Here is an 18,338-nt window from a genome sequence, read left to right as displayed (position 1 = left end):
TTGTAATAATTTTCTTTTATTCTAATTGACATGTTTTTTAATTGTCTTGTTTTCCATATCTCCTCCCATTCTTTTTCCGTTATCTTTGTTCCTAATTCCTCCTCCCATGATTCTCTTAATGTTAGTCTTTTCTTTTTTTCTATGTCTTTAATTAGTATTTTATATATTTTACTTGTTGTTCCTTTTAATGGCTCACTATTTCCTCTTTTTAATGCTTTTATTATTAATTCCTCAAATTGCGTTATTTGTTTTCCAGTTTTATTTCGGGCCCACCAGTTTTCATTCCATTTTTCTAATTGAATCCAATGAATCCAAGAAATATTTATTCCTCTCAATTCTTCTCTCATTTTTACCTTTTCCATTTTTTGTTCTATCCAATTTCCTACCCTTTTTAGTTCCCTTTTTTCTAATTCTTTATCTAGCGTTCCTTTTAGTTCCTTTGGGAAATCTTTTTCCATTATTATTGGCGTTAAAACTGAATTCTTATTAATTAATTGTCCTTTATATTTATTCCATATTTCCATTATATTTCTTAATGATATATTTCCAATTTGTTTTATCTCTTTCTTTGAGATTTCCTTAAAGAATATGTTATCCTTCCTCCACTCAATTGCCTTATTCCCTGATTCCATCCATTCCAAACCTTCTCCATCCATCATCTTCTCTACTACATATCTTAATTGGTTTGCCTCATAATATTTTTTTATATTCGGAAGGCCCAATCCTCCTTCTTTTTGGGGCTTGTACCAAATTTGTTTAATCTGTTCTTTTTACCATTATTGCAATATTTGTTTATCATTAGTTGCCAGTTATTTATTTCCTTTTCTGAAATCATTAATGGTATCATTCTGAACAAGAAATTTATTTTGGGTAAGACTTTCATTTTTACTAGGGCTATTCTGCCGAACCATGATAATCACAGATTATTATAATCCTTTAACTTCACCTCCATGTGTTTTCTTAATTCTTCTAGATTTTTCCTTTCTATGGATTTTAGATCTTTGGTTATGATTATTCCAAGGTATTTTATATTTTCTTTTACGCTTATTCTCATGTCTTTTATATCCATCTGCTTTTTAAACTCCTCTTCCTCCTGCTTGGTATAATTAAATAACATTGCTTCTGATTTATTCCAATTTATCTTCAATCCAGTTGCCCATTCAAATTCTGTTAAATGTTTCCTAATTATTTCCATTTTCTTCATTATCTCCTTAATTGTTATCAATGTGTCGTCCGCAAATAAGCTAATTTTTCCTAACTTTGTTCCTATGCCTTCTAATTCCTTGTCTTTTCTTATTACATTAGCTAGTAATTCCATTACCATTGCAAATAGTATAGGCGACATAGGACATCCTTGCCTTGTACCTCGTGTTACTTTTATCTCTCCTGTGATTCCATCATTTAGTATTATCTTTGTATAATTATCTGAATACAATTGGCTCATTATATTTTTGAACCTTTTTCCTAATCCAAATTTGTTCATTATTGTTTGAATAGTTGGCCATTCCACACTATCAAAGGCTTTAAATATATCCAGTGCTAGAATCCCCGCTTTGTTTTTTCCCCCTTCTATTGTTTGTATTTTATTTATTACGCTTCCTATCAGGTTGGACATTTGTCTCCCTTTAACAAACCCACATTGATCTTGTTTTATATATTTATACATAAAGTTGCTCATTCTGTTGGTAATAATTGCTGTTAAAATTTTTGCATCTTGATTAATTAATGATATTGGTCTGTAAGAACCAGGGTCTGTCAAGTCTTTTTTTGGTTTGGGTAATAGTATTGTTAATGATTGTTTCCATGATCCTGGTATTCGTTCTCCATCCATTATTGCATTGAATAATTCTAATAATTTTGGAGTTATCATTGCCTCAAATGTTTTATAATATTCTGGGCCCAGCCCATCAGGTCCAGGCGCTTTCCCAATTTTTAATTTCCTAATTACTTGTTCTATTTCTTCTTTCTTAATGGGTGCTTCTAATAACTCTCTATCTGTTTCTTCTATTTTTACTGTCCAATTTGTTTCCACATATTTGTGAATTTTATCCTTTGAGCATTTCCCAGCCTGATAGAGTTCTTTATAAAATTCTTCAAATATCTTTAATTTGTCTTTCATTAACCTACAAATGTTTCCAGATTTATCTCTCACTGCGTTTATCTCATTTTTCATTTTTTTCTTTTGTGCGGCTCTGGCTAACATTTTTGAGTTTTTATTGCTATATTCGAAGAATTCCCTTTTCAAATATATCAAGTTCTTTTGAACCTCATCTATTTCTATCTTATCTAGTTCTTCTTTCTTTGCTCTCAATTCGTTATATATTTGTGTTGTTCTTTTTATTATATATTGTTTTTCTAATTTTTCTATGTCTTTTTCCAATTTGTTTTTCCTTTCTTCTTGTCTCTTTTTGAGATTATAGGTTTCTTTTATGCATAATCCTCTTGCCACTGCCTTCATAGTGTCCCATAATATATTTCTTGATACATTATTGTCATTTATATCCCATATTTCTTGCCAATTTGCTCCTATTCTTCTAATAATTTCCTCATAATTTAATATATTGGAATTTAATCTCCATCTTCTTGTTTGTTCATAATCTTGTTTATTTATAATTTCTAAATTTACTATTGCATGGTCTGATATTCTTATTATTCCTATCTCAGAACTGAATAATTTATCTACCATATTTTTCGAGATAAAAAGGTAATCTATTCTAGTATATGTTTTATGTACTGCTGAATAGTATGTATATTTTCTTTCATCTCCCTTTAATAGTCTCCATGAATCCTTTAGTCCCCATTTATTCATAATTCTATTTAATTCAGTTATATTGTTATTTTTATCCTTTACTGTTGGGTTTGACTTATCCTTCATCCTATCCATAGGCATATTAAAGTCCCCTCCCACAATCACAAAATGTTGCTGCCAATTCTTTATTTTTCCTAATATTTTTTCATAAAATTCTCCTTGATTTTCATTTGGGGCATACACATTGACCAATACATACTTATATCCCCCAATTTCCCCTTCTATAATAATATATCTCCCCTCATCATCCTTTTTTACACTCTTAATTTCAAAATTACATTTGTTTGTTATAATTACTGCTACCCCCTTGACTTGGAACTCCCATATGCTTTTTCATAATCTTTAATCCAATTTGCCTTTATTTCATTCAAACCCCCCCTTTTCTGGTGAGTTTCTTGTAAATAAATAATATGTGCTTGTTCCTTTTTCAATAAATTTCCAATTCTTTTAGTTTTACATATTGTTCCCAGACCTCTAACATTCAGTGTCACTATTTTCAGTTTACTAGACATTATATTCAATATTAATTTCTGTTATTGGCTCTCTTATGTGCATTCCACCCCCAAAGTCCCCATCCCATTTCCCCCCTTGTCCCCTTACCCTCCCCCTTTCTTCTTTCTTCCTCTCCACTTCTGAGACACTACGTCCCAGCCCCATAGGCCAACTTGTGGAGAGCGGTGGAGTGGTAATCCCAGGCCCGCTGTTCTCCCTCCCCCCGAGTGCTCATATAACAAAATGTCAAATTCTTCTTTAACTTGATCTATGGATTCTTCTATCTGTCTTCTACTTTACTTCTTCTTTCCCATCCTTTGCCTCATCCTCTTCAAATAGTTCTTTCTTTTACTCTCCCTGTACCACATCCAATATTTCTTTTCCTCCTTAAGATGTTTCATTGTTCAGTCCGGTCCCTTCTTCTCTATCCTCTGTTTTCTTTTAGCCCAAAGCACCCAGGCCTATGGGTGCAGGCTTTGGGCCTACGCAGTGTACCCGGGCCTCACTGGGCCTGCTGCAGCCAATTGCAGAGTAAGGAGCGCTCCTTACTCGGCACTTGCCTGCAGCAGACCCAGCAAGGCCTGAGTGTGTAGGACCAAAGCCTGCACCCGTAGGCCCGCGAGCTTTGGGCCTATGGGTTCAGGCTTTAGGCCTACTCACCCGGGCCTCGCAGGTCCTGCAGCCGATCAATCCAAAAAGCAGGCTTGGAGCCAATACCGGCTCCTGCCTGCCTTTCGTTTTGAGTTGGTTTTTGTTTCGGGGGAGGGGGGTGGGTTCTGTTTCATGCCATCCAAATGGACGGTACGAAATGGAAACACGAATGAAACAAAAGGAACAAATACCGCACACATCTCTACTTTGTTGTTGTTTAGAATGTGCCCTAATACTGCAGTTTTCTTTTGTATCACCTGTTGTGCCTTAATGCATTTACACTCTGGAGGGTTGAAGTTCCTGTTTTGATTTGTTTTTTACTCTTTGATTACCATCCGGTTAAATAAATTGATAATGGAATTCACCGTCACAACCTGTAATCTTACTCAAGGCCTCAGAATATAGAAGGTTTGAAAAAAAAAGCTGTTCAAACGTGCATTTCCTTGTTTGTTTAAATTTAAATCATCATTTTAATATTCTCAAATAACAGTTGATGAACATTTTCTGTTCAGTATGCACAAAGCTTAGATAATAATTGCATGCTGTTTTCATGAAACTATTTGTTCAGCTTTGACAGTTTTGCCATGAAACCAATGTTCCTTTTACACATGGAGTAAACTATTGTTTGTCTTGTTTATTATTCAGGGCATTTTAACTTCTACTCATCTATGTATAGCAATACTGAATTTGACATATTTGTCTAACCAGATTATCATTGACCGCGTAAACAGAAAGGTAACATTTATTTCTTTTGTTATAACTGTAATCATGATTTGTGTTAGATCCTTAGGCTTTATATGAATGTAATTGTGTTCCAGATTGTTATTCTAGTAAGCAAAATTAGCAGTTGAGATTGTGACCCTAGTAGCTAAAGTATCCAGTTGTTAAAATTAAAGCAATATTACACATCTTAACAACCTTTCATTATTTACATTTTGAGCACACAGTAAAAGTAGAACTAGTAGGTTCAGTTAAATAATATTTCTGTGTTTCAAAGTATATATTTAAAAAAATCTTCAGTGAAAAGGGCTTGTGAATAACTCTTCTCATACTTACTAAAAAGAAATAGTCTGGTAATGTTAGATCTTGCCTGACACAACTTTGTCATCAGTCCATATCCAAATATATTCACCATACTTTTCCATTTATTTCACTTAACTGAGACTGCAAAATGGCAATGGTCAGACACCAGATAGGCACAAAGAATTCTCTATTACGCTGTCTTAGATAAAACACTTGTTTTGTTTTGTTTTTGTGCAGTGTTGTGTGTTTGGTTCAGTATGTTTCTGTATATTTTCCAGATAGCTGTCAACTCAAGATATGCCTGGCCTACTGTTAGAAAATATGGATTTAAAATTGAAGATACTGGCTTCATGTACTTCATTGAAACCCCAACAAATATTAAAATCCAGTGGTTTCATACCACCGGTGTGATGGTAATAGAATTCAATGCAACAAGTGTTCCAAAATCCATGGGACTTTGCGGTAAGCAAAACTTAGTAACATTGTGAATTCTATATTTGGTAGAAGGGGAAAATGTTTCATAGAGATCAGAGGAAGAAAATACACCCCCCCCCCATTTGTTCATTGAAAAATAATATTAGGACATGCACAATATGCTAATTGATAGTAATGAAATTATCTATAAGACACAGTAAAAAGTGTATACTTTTCTTTCTATTACAATCATAGTTCCATGATAATGAAAACTAGAAGGCTGAATTGTGAATGCTACAGGAACTTACAGGGTGGTTCTACACTGACATGTAACAGGGACTCCCTAAACTGCCACTGAGGTGACAGGGAGTCCCTACTGTCCAGCTGTGCTGAACATGGTTTGGTGCTGTTGGGCAGGGACCCTAAAGAAGAGCCCCTCCCCCTCTGTCATGGCTGACAAAAGCTATGACACACCCCGCTTGCCCAGGACTTCAGGGCCAGCTGGAGCGCTCCCTGCTAAGGCGGCCGGGAGGGAGAAAATCCCCCCTCTCCCTCGGCCTGGCCTTCTTAATTAGGTGTCGGCCTGGCAGAACTCTGCCAAGCCACTGACCAGAAGGTTGTGTTGTGCCTGGCGACAGCTGAAACATGGAGGAAGGGGTGGGAGTGGATAGTCATCCCATGTCCTCAGACTGCTGATCCCAGGGAGTGTGGGATGGGGGTCAAGACAGCTGCCATCAGTTCCTCTTGGTTAATTTAACCTGTGGGAAAGTTGCCTTAAGCGGCTTTCCCTCAACTAAATCTGGATCAGCCCTGTGTAGCATTTAGCCACTGCAGAGTTCATTGCACCTTGTGCTGACTTAAGTGGTCAGTAAAGATGTGCCTTTAATGTAGCCTGAAGTACTTAGGGTGCATCTACACTACAATGCAGTTTGACATCATTTTAATGCTCAAATCTATGGAATCCTGGAATTTGTAGTTTGGTGGGGCACCAGCATTCTTTGGCCTTGTAAAACTACAGGTCCTACCATTGCATAGCGTTGGACCATGGCAGTTAAATTGATGTCAAACTGTATTAATTCTACAGTGTACCCTGAGCCTGTGAAAGGCATGAATTAGTCTTAATTTAAATAAGTCAATTTCTGTGAAGCTTGCAGTACTAACTCCTTTTTTAGGTGACTTTCCAAATCAGTGCATAGATTTATAATTGATTCCATTTGAAGCCATGGGGAAGTAGTCCAAACAACAGTTACATGGCTACAACTTGTCCTCTTCTATAGGTAGTACTCCCTTTGAAACAGAGTGGGCATACCTCTCCCTTAGAGAAAGGTATGCCCATTGAAGGATATGTTATGGTAGAAATATCTGTAGCAAATTCAATGGAATAGAGTTTGCTTCAGTGCTAGACAGAACTTTCTGTGTTGAGTAACAAAGGGCTTCAGATAACCCCTGCTTCCTTCAGAGGAAGGCAAGGAGTATGCCAACAGTACTCACGGGATGAGGACAGTATGTCTCACTATGGCCCTCACTTGAAGCCTTTGGAGTAATTATGAGAGAGAAGATCTTTGAGGCAAGGACCCTTGATTCTAGCAAACTAGGAGCTGCAGGTAATAGTTTGGTGTGCAAAAAATCCTCTTAACTCTCAAGTGAGTAAGCTTGAAGGCTTCTTGCATATCAAAACAGGTGTCAAAGGGCTATTTCAGCCAGTGCAAAGTGAGTAGTTTCACTAGTAGTAGAATAATTGTTCTTCTGCTTGTGCTTTCTTAATTTATATAATGCAGTTGTTTGAGGGGTGGAAGAAAAATGCTAAGTTTGTCAGTCAAATGATCTGCAGTCCAAATTTAATCCTCTGAGATCATATTGCAGATAGCCGTGGATGCGTGAAGATCTGTTTCCAGATTTAGAACATTTGAAAGAGAGACATGGATGTTGAAGTAATGTAAAAATAAATAGGACAGGAATAAACAGAAAATGTACCTTACTTTTAGCTTTCCATAAAGTCAAGCAAGGTTTTGCTCTGTACTATCATGGGATCCAATAAAAATAATGTAAAAAGCATTAATGGCAGTCAACAGCATTGTTCTGTGATTCTGAGTACCAATAAAATAGATTATTGGGTTTAAATCTGGGGATGTTTCCTATTTGGACTGTCAGTTGTCTATATTGTCATTATTAAGCTCTGGCACATATTACCAAAGCTCCTATAGCAAAAACATTAAATAAGACCATTCTCTGTGGTTTCAAATGTACATTATTTTCTGCCTGTATTTTTGAAGTGGTAGCTTAGAGAATTGTACAAGTGCTAAATAAACATTTTGAATTTATCTGTTGGATAAATGCTTACTTTACCTCTTCCCAATTTTATATATTCATGTGTTCTGGGAATCATGAAATTGTATTAGAATATAGATAAGCATCAGATTCATACCCCACCCTAGTAGCTGTATTTATGGTGTTCAAAGAAGACTGGAGTCCTCAAATTGCTTTGTGGGTGGAAAACAAACCACTGGCCAAAGGGTATCAGTTGGCATATTGTTGTCTCCCCTCTTTTTGCCCTTACAATTTTCAGGTTGCAGCCATGTTTAGTCTCCCTGGTTATTTTAATAATGGTTTAGCCCTGAGAAAATGTTTTATGGACAAATGTTGAATTATTCCAACTATGTTTCAAAGTCTGGATTTCGAATTGGAATTACTAGAGCAGAACTCATCCAAAGTTCAAACCCTCAAACTATTCCATACTGCTCATTGCTAGAAGTTTTTCTCTGGAGAAATTTTGGTAACCTCCTATTTTGTTGCTCTTAAAAATCCTTTAAAATGTCATACCACAGGATATATAATACACAATTTACAAGCTACTTTATGTTGCCTTTAATGGCATCTGCTGGCAATTGTAGTTCTGTTCCATAAGTGAGATCTTTTATAAGCAAGATAAATGACCTCCATTACTTGACAGCCAGACACAGAGCCATCATCAAATTACAAAATATGCTGGGCAGAAAAGTCTAAAGTGTTGCCCATATGTGGCATCTGTGAATCAATGTGATATTTTATGGTTTCAAAGGCTCTTTTACATGCAGCATTTAAATAGTTTGGTTGTATTATGATCCCTATTCAAAAGTAGCATCAATAGTAATTTGTATTGCTAGAATTCACAGGAAACATTATGAAGTTCAACTGTATGAAGTTCATGTTCAAGGAATATCTTAGCCCTTCCCCTTGATAGAAAGTTGTTTCCCACTATAATGATAAAAGTGGTCTGCCTACCAAGTTATCTTTAGGTGGATAACATCATCCCAATCAGCGTTAATTCCTTTTTGTGCTTTCCAGCCATAAACTAGCTGTGAAAACTAAAGTACAAGAAATGGAAAATGGTACATAATACCATCTTAACTGTTCTGCTTGCTAGCACACAGTGATTGAATGGAGCCAGTTCTTTCTTTTCTTTTCTTTTTTTTTAAATGGACATTTACTTAGTAGTTGAAGGGAAGGCCTCTTTTATGATAAAGGTGTGATGATTGCAGAACCTTGGTAGCAGTCACAAGAAAATATTGGACATTTATTTAAGACTAAGTTTCTACTATACAGCAAAGTTACGAATGAAGAAAACATGGACAACTTCTCTGTTTCAATCTGCCAAAATCCACCCCCTCAGCTCCCAAAAGTTCCTCCGTCCAGCCTCCAGGTTTTCCAGCCTAAGCCAATTCCTGCTTAGAGCCCCAGATGTTTTAATTCCTTGACTTTGGTTATGAAACTCATGGCATGGAGGTGTTTGGTGTCTTGAACACACCAGATACAGATACATGACAAAAGGTATGGCCTATGTTCAGTGCAGCCTGACAGTGTCTCTTAGAAAGTAGATTTAAGAGGTTTTCTTGAACTCTGTCTTCTGAAACATTTTAAAACAGAGAGGCATGTGATCCAACCTGGAGCCATATGAAAGTGAAACAAGCAGACTTCTCTCCCAAGGTACAGCAGCCTGCCCTTCCTTGCTACCATTTTGAAGCAAAATACCAAGAGAATTACTTACTCTCTACCTTAAAATTCAAATAATAATAATAAAAAACCTTATTTACACCCTGACCTCTCTCCCTGGAGAAACTTAGGGCAGTTGATATTTAAGTGTTATTCATAATTTCAGTATTTATTATATTTATTTCTACCTTTCATTATATTGATGTCCATTAAAGAGTAAATAATTAAAAATAAAGTTTAAGGTGGAATTTTTCTTATCTCTCTGTGATATATAAACATAACTTCATTCTTTTTTGGACGTTGTAACCTTGGATGAGAAGATAGATACATAGCTGTCTATTGATATAAATCTTTCTTTTTGACAGTTGAATTATCGTTTCTGGAAGGCTTGGTTGCAAAGTCCATCATTACAGTGGTTAGCTTGCCAGTTTCAGAAAGGGCAAATATGTGTAGCAGAGTATGAAATATCAGTGATACTTATTCAAATTTCAAACCTTGCAAATAGTTCTGTTCCCACTGAGAAGAGGTGCTTGAAATAAATGTTCATATTATTTATTCTAATTCTGAGTTGTTTTTGACAGATATTAAATAATTTTATTTTTATTTTGTTTGTAGCTTTTTAATATATAAGAGAAATCATTGTCATTTTACAGTGGTTTCTAAATTACATTTATGCTGTAATCGTAAATGTGCTTAGGCTGCAACCATACTTTTCTTAAGAACAGTATCATTGAAAATAATGTATGGGACTACATAATAACTTGCATAAAGTTGTTTTGATTATATTTTGAAGATGCAGAATAGTGGTAGAGCTATAGAAGGGAATGTTTTATTTTGTAAGGCTTTCTCACTGCCTATATAGACATCCTTTTGAACCCAGGAAAACACTTCTTAAAATTATTCTCAACTTTTAATAGTTTTATTGACATAATTTTAATTTTTTTTGAAATTTTAATTCAGATAATATTAACACATTTTAGACAATATTTCTATAATTATTTTAAGTCTTAGGAGATTTTCCTGTTTTCCCCCATTACACTGATTAATATATTTACTTTTTGATTTTAGTATTTAATATGGTTTACTGTCCAGCTATTTATCTTCCTTGTATGATGTATTTCCATGTCTCAATCTTCCAGCATTTGTGTAGTGCTATCTATGTTATATAATAAGTTTATATTACACAAATATATTCCATTGAAATTAATTGGATCATTTGTATGTAACATTATTAGGAATGAGATGTTTCATGTACATTTATAGCGGATGGACAATTTTTACAGCATATTGTGCTGAATGGATATTTCTGTAAGGAGAGGAAGTGAAGCATTCAACAAGCATTCATGTTGTGATAAATGGTTTGATGCTTTATGGCAACATAGTGGTGTTATATTAAATTATGCACTATTCTCTTTTGCAGGTTTCTGTGATGGAAGCTCAACAAATGACCTCATGTTACCCAGTGGTACTGTTTTAAGTACTGTGGGTGCATCAGTTGTCTTTATGGATAGCTGGCAGGTGCCAAATACATTGAAGTATACTGGAAGACAGAGAACTCGTGAAACAAACTGTTCGCTCAGAGATTGTTCACCTTGTTTAAATATGTTGTTGAATGATACCTTTAACAGCTGCCATCCTCATGTATGTTATTTACTTTATCTGGTTCTTGAACATATGGATTGTTGCTTCTTGTTGTTTGTTCCTATTGATATTTTAGGAGTGAACCATTTTGACTTACAGGTTTTATTTTACCCCAAACAACTACTTTGCCAACACATCTGCTATGTGATAACTTATCATTGAGGCAATCATTCCAGAAAAGAGACCTTCAAGGAGAGCACATGGCTTAGGTGTCATAGAACTTACTTTCATGTGAAGAGGGCAGCATATCAGAGTATGGGCGCTGTCCCATTTTCCACAAACTATTAGTAGTCCATATATTACTTTACACTGCTGTTTTCTAACAACCATTGATCATTTCATGAGTTTAATGTCAATACAACAAATGTCTAGGTGCATGGCAATGTTTCAGAGAGGGTTTGTCATGAATAACTTACTATTTGTACCATATATTTCCAATGCTATTTTCGAGATGATTATTCCACAGCTACATACAGATGTTTATGTCTTTTTCATTGGTCTAATATTACCACAATTCTTATGGTTAACACAGCTACTTCTGCATTCAAAGAGTTTCCCTGAGCTAGTCTTTAATCAAAACATAATAGTTCTAATAAAGTGAGTCCTGCTTGTTTTTGGGCTATGCTAGGAATGACCCATTTTGTATTGATTGTTTTTCTGACCTCAGTATGAGGAATGTTAAAGGTAAATGATCAGTGTTCTATATTATAGTGCCCCAACGTCATTATCAATTAAACATATTGGACCTAATAAATTATAGATTGTGCACCAAACAGTCTTAACATGGTTAAAACATTATATTGTATTTGAATCTATTGGTTCTTCATTAGTTTTGTTTTAAACTGAAAATACTATTTTTGCTAGCTAGTGGTTAACAGCTCATTCTATTTTGTTTGATTGATGTTAGTCACTGGAATTTTCTGAGAAAACAGATCTAAAAGAATAAATAAACAGCCATATAAACTAGGTTAGTAATATCTTCTATGATGCAGATGAGAAGAGAAACTGAGAGAGGGAGACTGCTTAAAAAACCCTCATTAGCCTATCTTGAAAAAGGGGGCTATTATGTTTTATGTCACATTTATTATTTTTATCTTTGCTGTAATGTTCTCCTATATTATTAAACCAACAGTCCAAATTATACTCTTGTGTGTTTGTGTATTAAGATTTCTCCAGATTCCTTCTGTGATTTGTGGGTTCAAGATACAGAATACATTCAAAATCCATGTATAGCACTAGCTGCTTATGTTGCCATGTGTAACAAATTTAATATCTGCATAGAATGGAGGAGTTCCAGTTACTGCTGTAAGTACTTTGCAAATACAGTCAGTCCCCAAGTTAGGAACAAGATAGGTTATCTACATTTGTTTTTAACTTGAATTTGTTTGTAAGTTAAGTAGACTTCTTCAGTGTAACTCCTGCCAAAAGTATATATTGTTTAGATTTTGATAGCATAGGAAAGGGTCAACGCCCCTGTGTTGTTTGTTTTGCTCTCTGTGCCCCTGTTCAGACGATTTCACCTCACTTTCCGCCCCTGTGATTTTGAAAAATTTGGCTTGTTATGGAAACAAGGATTGGTGAGAAAGCTTCCGTTGAAACACCTTTACCATGATAACTCTTTCAGGAGTGAATTTTGCTTCCTAGGAGCAGATTTCTCTCACTTCCTGTTGTCTCACCTCCGTTTTTAACTATGAGTCATTTGTAAGTCAGGTGTTTGTAACTCGGGAACTGCCTGTATACTGTTAGCTATTGGCCCCAATAAATATGTGTCTGCAAGTAGCAAGGGCAATTTTGTATGTGAGGAGTACTGAACTTAAATCCAAGTAATAGACTTAAACTCAAGCCCGTTGTGGTGTACCTATGAGAAAGAAATTTTATCTAATGTTTATGTGCGGTGAATTATATATTTTAATTAGTTTTTGACAGTGGCAATATAATAATCATATTAACTTACTTGTTTCCAAGCCTACTAAGTACTAGTTCCACTCTGTTCTGCACTAGTCTTACTATATGGGATATTGTGATCTGTTTTGGGCACTGTACTTTAAGAAGGAAATAGACAAATAGAGACATGTTCAGGAGAAGGCAAGAAGAATGGAATTTCATCCTATGGGTGTAATGAGATGGCAGGGAAATAAGAGCACCTCTTACTGTTCTTCTTTTCCAAATACCAATTTCTATTTTCTAGTTTTAAAAAAAGATTTGTTAGAGTTTGTTTTTTATGAATTCACGTGTAACATGAACTGTTACATTTGAACAATGTTAAAAACTTTGTGTATTGTCTTTGTAGCCTTTCCCTGCCCAGATGGTCTCTCCTATAAGCCATGCATATCTGCCTGTGATACACCAAGCACATGTCAGAATATGGAGCCAGAACCTCAGAATTCAGACTCTTGCTTAATAATAACAGAGGGCTGTGTCTGCGCAGAAGGAACCCTTCTTCACCGTGTTCACTCTGTTCTCTGCATCCCAGAGGAGAAGTGTGGTAGGTACTGGTTTTTGTTACATTTTTCTGCACCCTTATATACTCATTTGCTGTTACCTGCCCTCCATTTCCCCCATTTGACTCTTAGTGACCAGTCATTCTGATCCTATTCAGCACAGAAAGACTGTGCAGGAATAGAAACAGATTTCAACTGATGCAGTTTTATTAAAAGAAAAAAAATCCTCCCTGGTATTGTTTTGGTTAGTCCTGATTAAAATATACTCTTTCAATCAATTGTTGAATGGTGAGGTAACATACAGATAAATCACATGATCCATTAGATCTATTCTAGTCAGTATTAATAACAGGATTTAGGTCCCTGTGTCCAAAAGCTGAGGGAGCATATTCAGTATTTCTGCTGTACATGTACACCACTGAGCAGATGGCAAGAGCGGCCTTCTCTTGCACAGAGGGGGAACTAATTCCAAAAATCACCAGTAAGTGATAAGTACTGTCGAACATGATAAGGCTGTACATAAATATAGTGAGGGAGACCTTTAGGCATAGCATTCTATACACAACTTGATGCTCTCCTTATATATCACTGGATCTGCACCGTAGTCTGTAGAGGTTCCTTTTAATGAATGATTGGATATTGTGAAAATTTTTACATGTTAACTGATACTAGTCCTATATTAGTTCTCTAACTAACAGTCTTGTGAATTGTAAACAGAAGTGTAGCCCTGAATTATGAGAACATTTCGACTATTCAGTTTCTTCTTACAATGTGGCATAAATCCCACATATAAATGTTTTATAGGTATGCCGATATAGTATATGACTACAACTTGCTCATAGCAGTCTTGAGAACTGAAGACCTTCCAGAGTGTTATAATTCAAGTGTAAGGCTAGGAAGTATATACTGGTATTGAAAATTATGGAGTAAAAAGCAGCATGATTCACAAGTGGGTCTTGGATTACAGACTTTCCTATCTCCTGAGAATTGTCTGATATTTGTTCCACCATGTTTAGATATATCATGTTGACATTTTAAGTATTAATCATTCCATAAAGTAGAGCAGAAAAAATACTTTCACTTTGTTTTTAAATGCATTTTGGCAACAATTTCAGCCTGTACAGATAGTTCTGGATTACCCCGTGCCCTGGGTGAGACTTGGAAAACTTCACATAGTGGATGCTGCATGCAGACCTGTGTGGAAAACGAAACTATTGCCCCTGTAGAGTACAACTGTTCAGCTACTTACGACTTAGAATGTCAGCGCTTTGGGGAAGTGGCCTTACTTGTTCCAGATGATCAATCCTGCTGTCACCAGAAAATTTGTAGTGAGTATTCTTTGTATATCTCCTTACTGCTACATTTGTTTCATTATTTTGGAACCTGTAGTTGGATCAGGATTCATTTTGTGCCTTAAATTATTTCTTTATTTTGAAAAATACACAGATTAACACAAAATGACCCAGTTTGTATTTATTTAAATACAATGTACTTGTTTTTACAAGTTAGAATATTTTGACAAGAATTAATTTTGTAGAAAGAAAAGAAGAAGACAGTTCGTAGAACCTGGAGAATAGATAAATAAATAATATGAGTGGTAGTAAGAAAGCAATTTTTCCAGTAGGTTATGGTAAGCTGACAAGACATTTTGCCCAGAAACATTCCCTCCCCTGCATGATTGATGGTATGCTACATATAAAGGAAAAGGTTTATTAGAAATGTAATGGTGTCAGTGGAAATTTAAGGAAGAAATAAATAAGATACATTGCTTGTACACGCTGAAATTTTAGTATATATTTTCCTTTAGTTACTATTGTTACTTGTACTTCTTCCTGGTATGTTTTTGAAATATTTTATTTGGTGTTCATTTGGGATATCATGAATAGGTAGAGATGTTTATTATACGTCTTACAATATAGGTATGGTTACTAGATCCACACAGGTAGTAACGTGTGATTTAGTACAGGAAACTATGAGATTTAAACCTTATTGAATCAAAGATAAAGACGAAATCTGTTTTTGGAATCTTCAGTGATTTATAGCAAATGCAATAATTTCATAACAATATTCAACAATATATTCTTTCTTGCTTTTGGTTATGTGTTCTTTTCCCTGTCTAAAAAGGTTGTAATCAGAGTCTGTGTGAAACATTTATTCCTGAATGCAAAGATCTGGAGAAACTGGTGACCTATTACCAGGATGATTCCTGTTGTCCTGTTTACAGTTGTGGTAAGTATTGAGTGAAGAAATGCAATTATTCGATGAAGTAGTTTGTACTTACTGAATATTTGACCTTCAGCATTGTTATTATATGGGTTAGATAAAGTGTGTGGATCCCACTAGACCAGGCATAGGCAAACTTTGGCCCTCTAGGTGTTACGAATTGTGGAAATTGAAGTCCAAAACACCTGGAGGGCTGAAATTTGTCTATGCCCAAACTAGACCAAATACTTCAGTGAAGTTCAAATTGGCTTGCATTTGCAGTCAAAAGTTAAAATTTCTAGTGATAACTAAGAAGACATTCATGAGGATACGTTTATTTTCCTTCAGTCCTTTGTGAACACCCTAAGCATGCAGAGATACAAAGTTTTGTTCAAGATCCAAACAAGCACATACAAACAAATGATGCTCTAAGCACTTGCCACAATTTTGACCTCCATTGTTTGCACATCTTACAAATCTAGTACTGCAGAAGTGGACAGAGTAGTAGTGTAGAGACTAGACACAGAAAACTGAGTTGAGTAAGGACCACTTTATTTTAACTATAGCCTATTTAAGTGAGCTGATCCTAGGGATAAGCAAAGAAATGGGGGAGCAACCTGATGTGGGTCTAGTTGATGCTAAGTGTCAACCTATGGCCACCCCCTCAGCCTTTCCTTGGGCAAGACACCTGAACTGAGGGCACTCCCTCCCAAGCCTCAGGACTTTATAGGGCAGAGGAAACTCCCAGATTAGTCCCAAGGGCAGCCTCTTTCACAACCCCCAGGACCTAAAGAAGCAGTTCCAGAGCCCACCCTTCAGAATTACACATTGTGACAGCTCCTGAGCAGGCAATGTTTGATCCAACCCTGACTGCAAAAATGTTTGTTTTTATGAGCTCTTTGTGTCCATTTTTCACATCATCATTAAAAATGAGAGATACATTTTTAGTTGCAGAGGAAATATCCAGGCAAATGCTTCTCTAAGCCTCTTCTCAGAGAAGATCTTGGCAATGTCCCTTTGACCTGTAGGCATTTTTCAATGCATCCATACTGGATTGATTAGATTAAGTCACCAAGTTTTAAAAGATTATATTTAATAAACTGTGCGGATATGACGGGCTTCTGATCTAGCATTTATGAGTCTAATACATGCTAGACTAAGGATTTCAGCACCTGTGGGCAGTTTGGGAATTTGAAAAACTCTCTTGTCCTCCAACACAAAATGGCTACCATGGAATTTATGACTAGTCACAAAAGACAACTCATATGACAGTGAAGGGCACAAATCCGAGCACCTTCAAACAATATAGAGCAACAGCTGTAGACCATAATTTTGCTTTGAAGTGATAGGCACTGCGGCTGAATTAATATCATTGTCATTATTGACTAGAGATTAGTTTATTTTCTAATAATATGCTGTTTGTTTCAGAATGTGATCCAGCAAAGTGTGAGCCCATGGAAGAGATTCCAAACTGTCGAGCAGATCAAACCTTGATTGCTGCCCATGTGGAAGGCACTTGCTGTGTATCCTACATCTGTGGTATGTCCAATTATTCTCATTGATACCCTGAAAATTAATATGGACAAAAGGATGACTGACAGGAGGAAAGAGAGCACTGCCTTAAGAGCAGTTGTACTATACTGATCAATTGCTATATTTTATATCTGGATAGGGTTCATAGGAACCCCTGGTGGCACAGCGGATTAAACCGCTGAGCTGCTGTACTTACTCCCGCTACCGTGTTTCCCCAAAAATAAGACAGTGTCTTATATTAATTTTTGCTCCCAAAGATGCGCTAGGTCTTATTTTCAGAGGATGTCTTATTTTTCCATGAAGAAGAATTCACATTTATTGTTGAACAAAAAAAATTTGAACATTTATTATATACTGTACAGTAGTTGTCATCACAAACCAGCATAACCAGACAAACTGTGAATCCTATCAAGAATTTCTTGTTACTACCATTATTTCCATGTACAACTGGTATGTACATTTACCAATCCTGCATGCTCTGGTGTTCTGCTTGGCAGGCACTGGGCCTGCTTCCAAACAAAACCTTTGCTAGGTCTTACTTTCGGGGGATGCCTTATATTTAGCAATTCAGAAAAACTTCTACTAGGTCTTATTTTTCAGGGATGTCTTATTTTTGGGGAAACAGAATATTAGTCCCAGCATCTGCTAACCTAGCAGTTCAAAAACATGCAAATGTGAGTAGATCAAGAGGTACTGCTCTGACGGGAAGGTAACAGTGCTCTATGCAGTCATGCCGGCCACGTGACCTTGGAGGTGTCTACGGACAATGCAAGCTCTTTAGCTTAGAAATGGAGATGAGCACCAACCCCCTGAGCCGGACACGACTAGACTTAATGTCAAGGGAAAACCTTTACCTTAACCTAGGGTTCATTTAGTGAAAGAGCAAAACAGCCATAGTAAGGATAGGCTGTTTACTTACTATTCTAAAACTTGGGGGACAATTCATTAATTATATCGTCTACAGTCAAACCCTAAGCTTGCAGATGTGACTTAAGGTTATGTACGGAATACTAAAAAGCCTGTCCCTAATACCAGGAAGAAATGGGCAATATATATATAGTCAAAAGTTAATCAAGAAAGCTAAATTTGCAGAGAAGTACAGTGATACAGCATTTTTAAATAGTGGTAACAAATAGCATAGTAAAATGTGTTGTTGAAGGCTT

General features: G+C 35.9%; 1 protein-coding gene across 1 annotated transcript in view; it reads left to right on the top strand.

The window, feature by feature from the left end:
- Positions 1–18,338, top strand: part of otog (otogelin) — a gene marked incomplete at its 5' end in the record, with an annotated part of 110,491 nt that overhangs the window by 70,141 nt on the left and 22,012 nt on the right. Inside the window, 8 exons of the mRNA XM_016993132.2 lie at positions 4,598–4,687; positions 5,254–5,437; positions 10,779–10,999; positions 12,166–12,304; positions 13,290–13,484; positions 14,556–14,768; positions 15,565–15,669; positions 17,071–17,181. Of these exons, the coding sequence (XP_016848621.2) occupies positions 4,598–4,687; positions 5,254–5,437; positions 10,779–10,999; positions 12,166–12,304; positions 13,290–13,484; positions 14,556–14,768; positions 15,565–15,669; positions 17,071–17,181 (1,258 nt within the window). The remainder of the gene's footprint in view (positions 1–4,597; positions 4,688–5,253; positions 5,438–10,778; positions 11,000–12,165; positions 12,305–13,289; positions 13,485–14,555; positions 14,769–15,564; positions 15,670–17,070; positions 17,182–18,338) is intronic.

The sequence above is a fragment of the Anolis carolinensis genome, chromosome 1 (genome assembly GCF_035594765.1).
Source record: "Anolis carolinensis isolate JA03-04 chromosome 1, rAnoCar3.1.pri, whole genome shotgun sequence".
In the NCBI taxonomy this organism is placed as follows: Eukaryota; Metazoa; Chordata; class Lepidosauria; order Squamata; family Dactyloidae; genus Anolis; species Anolis carolinensis.
This window is presented reverse-complemented; position numbering and strand designations above follow the sequence as displayed.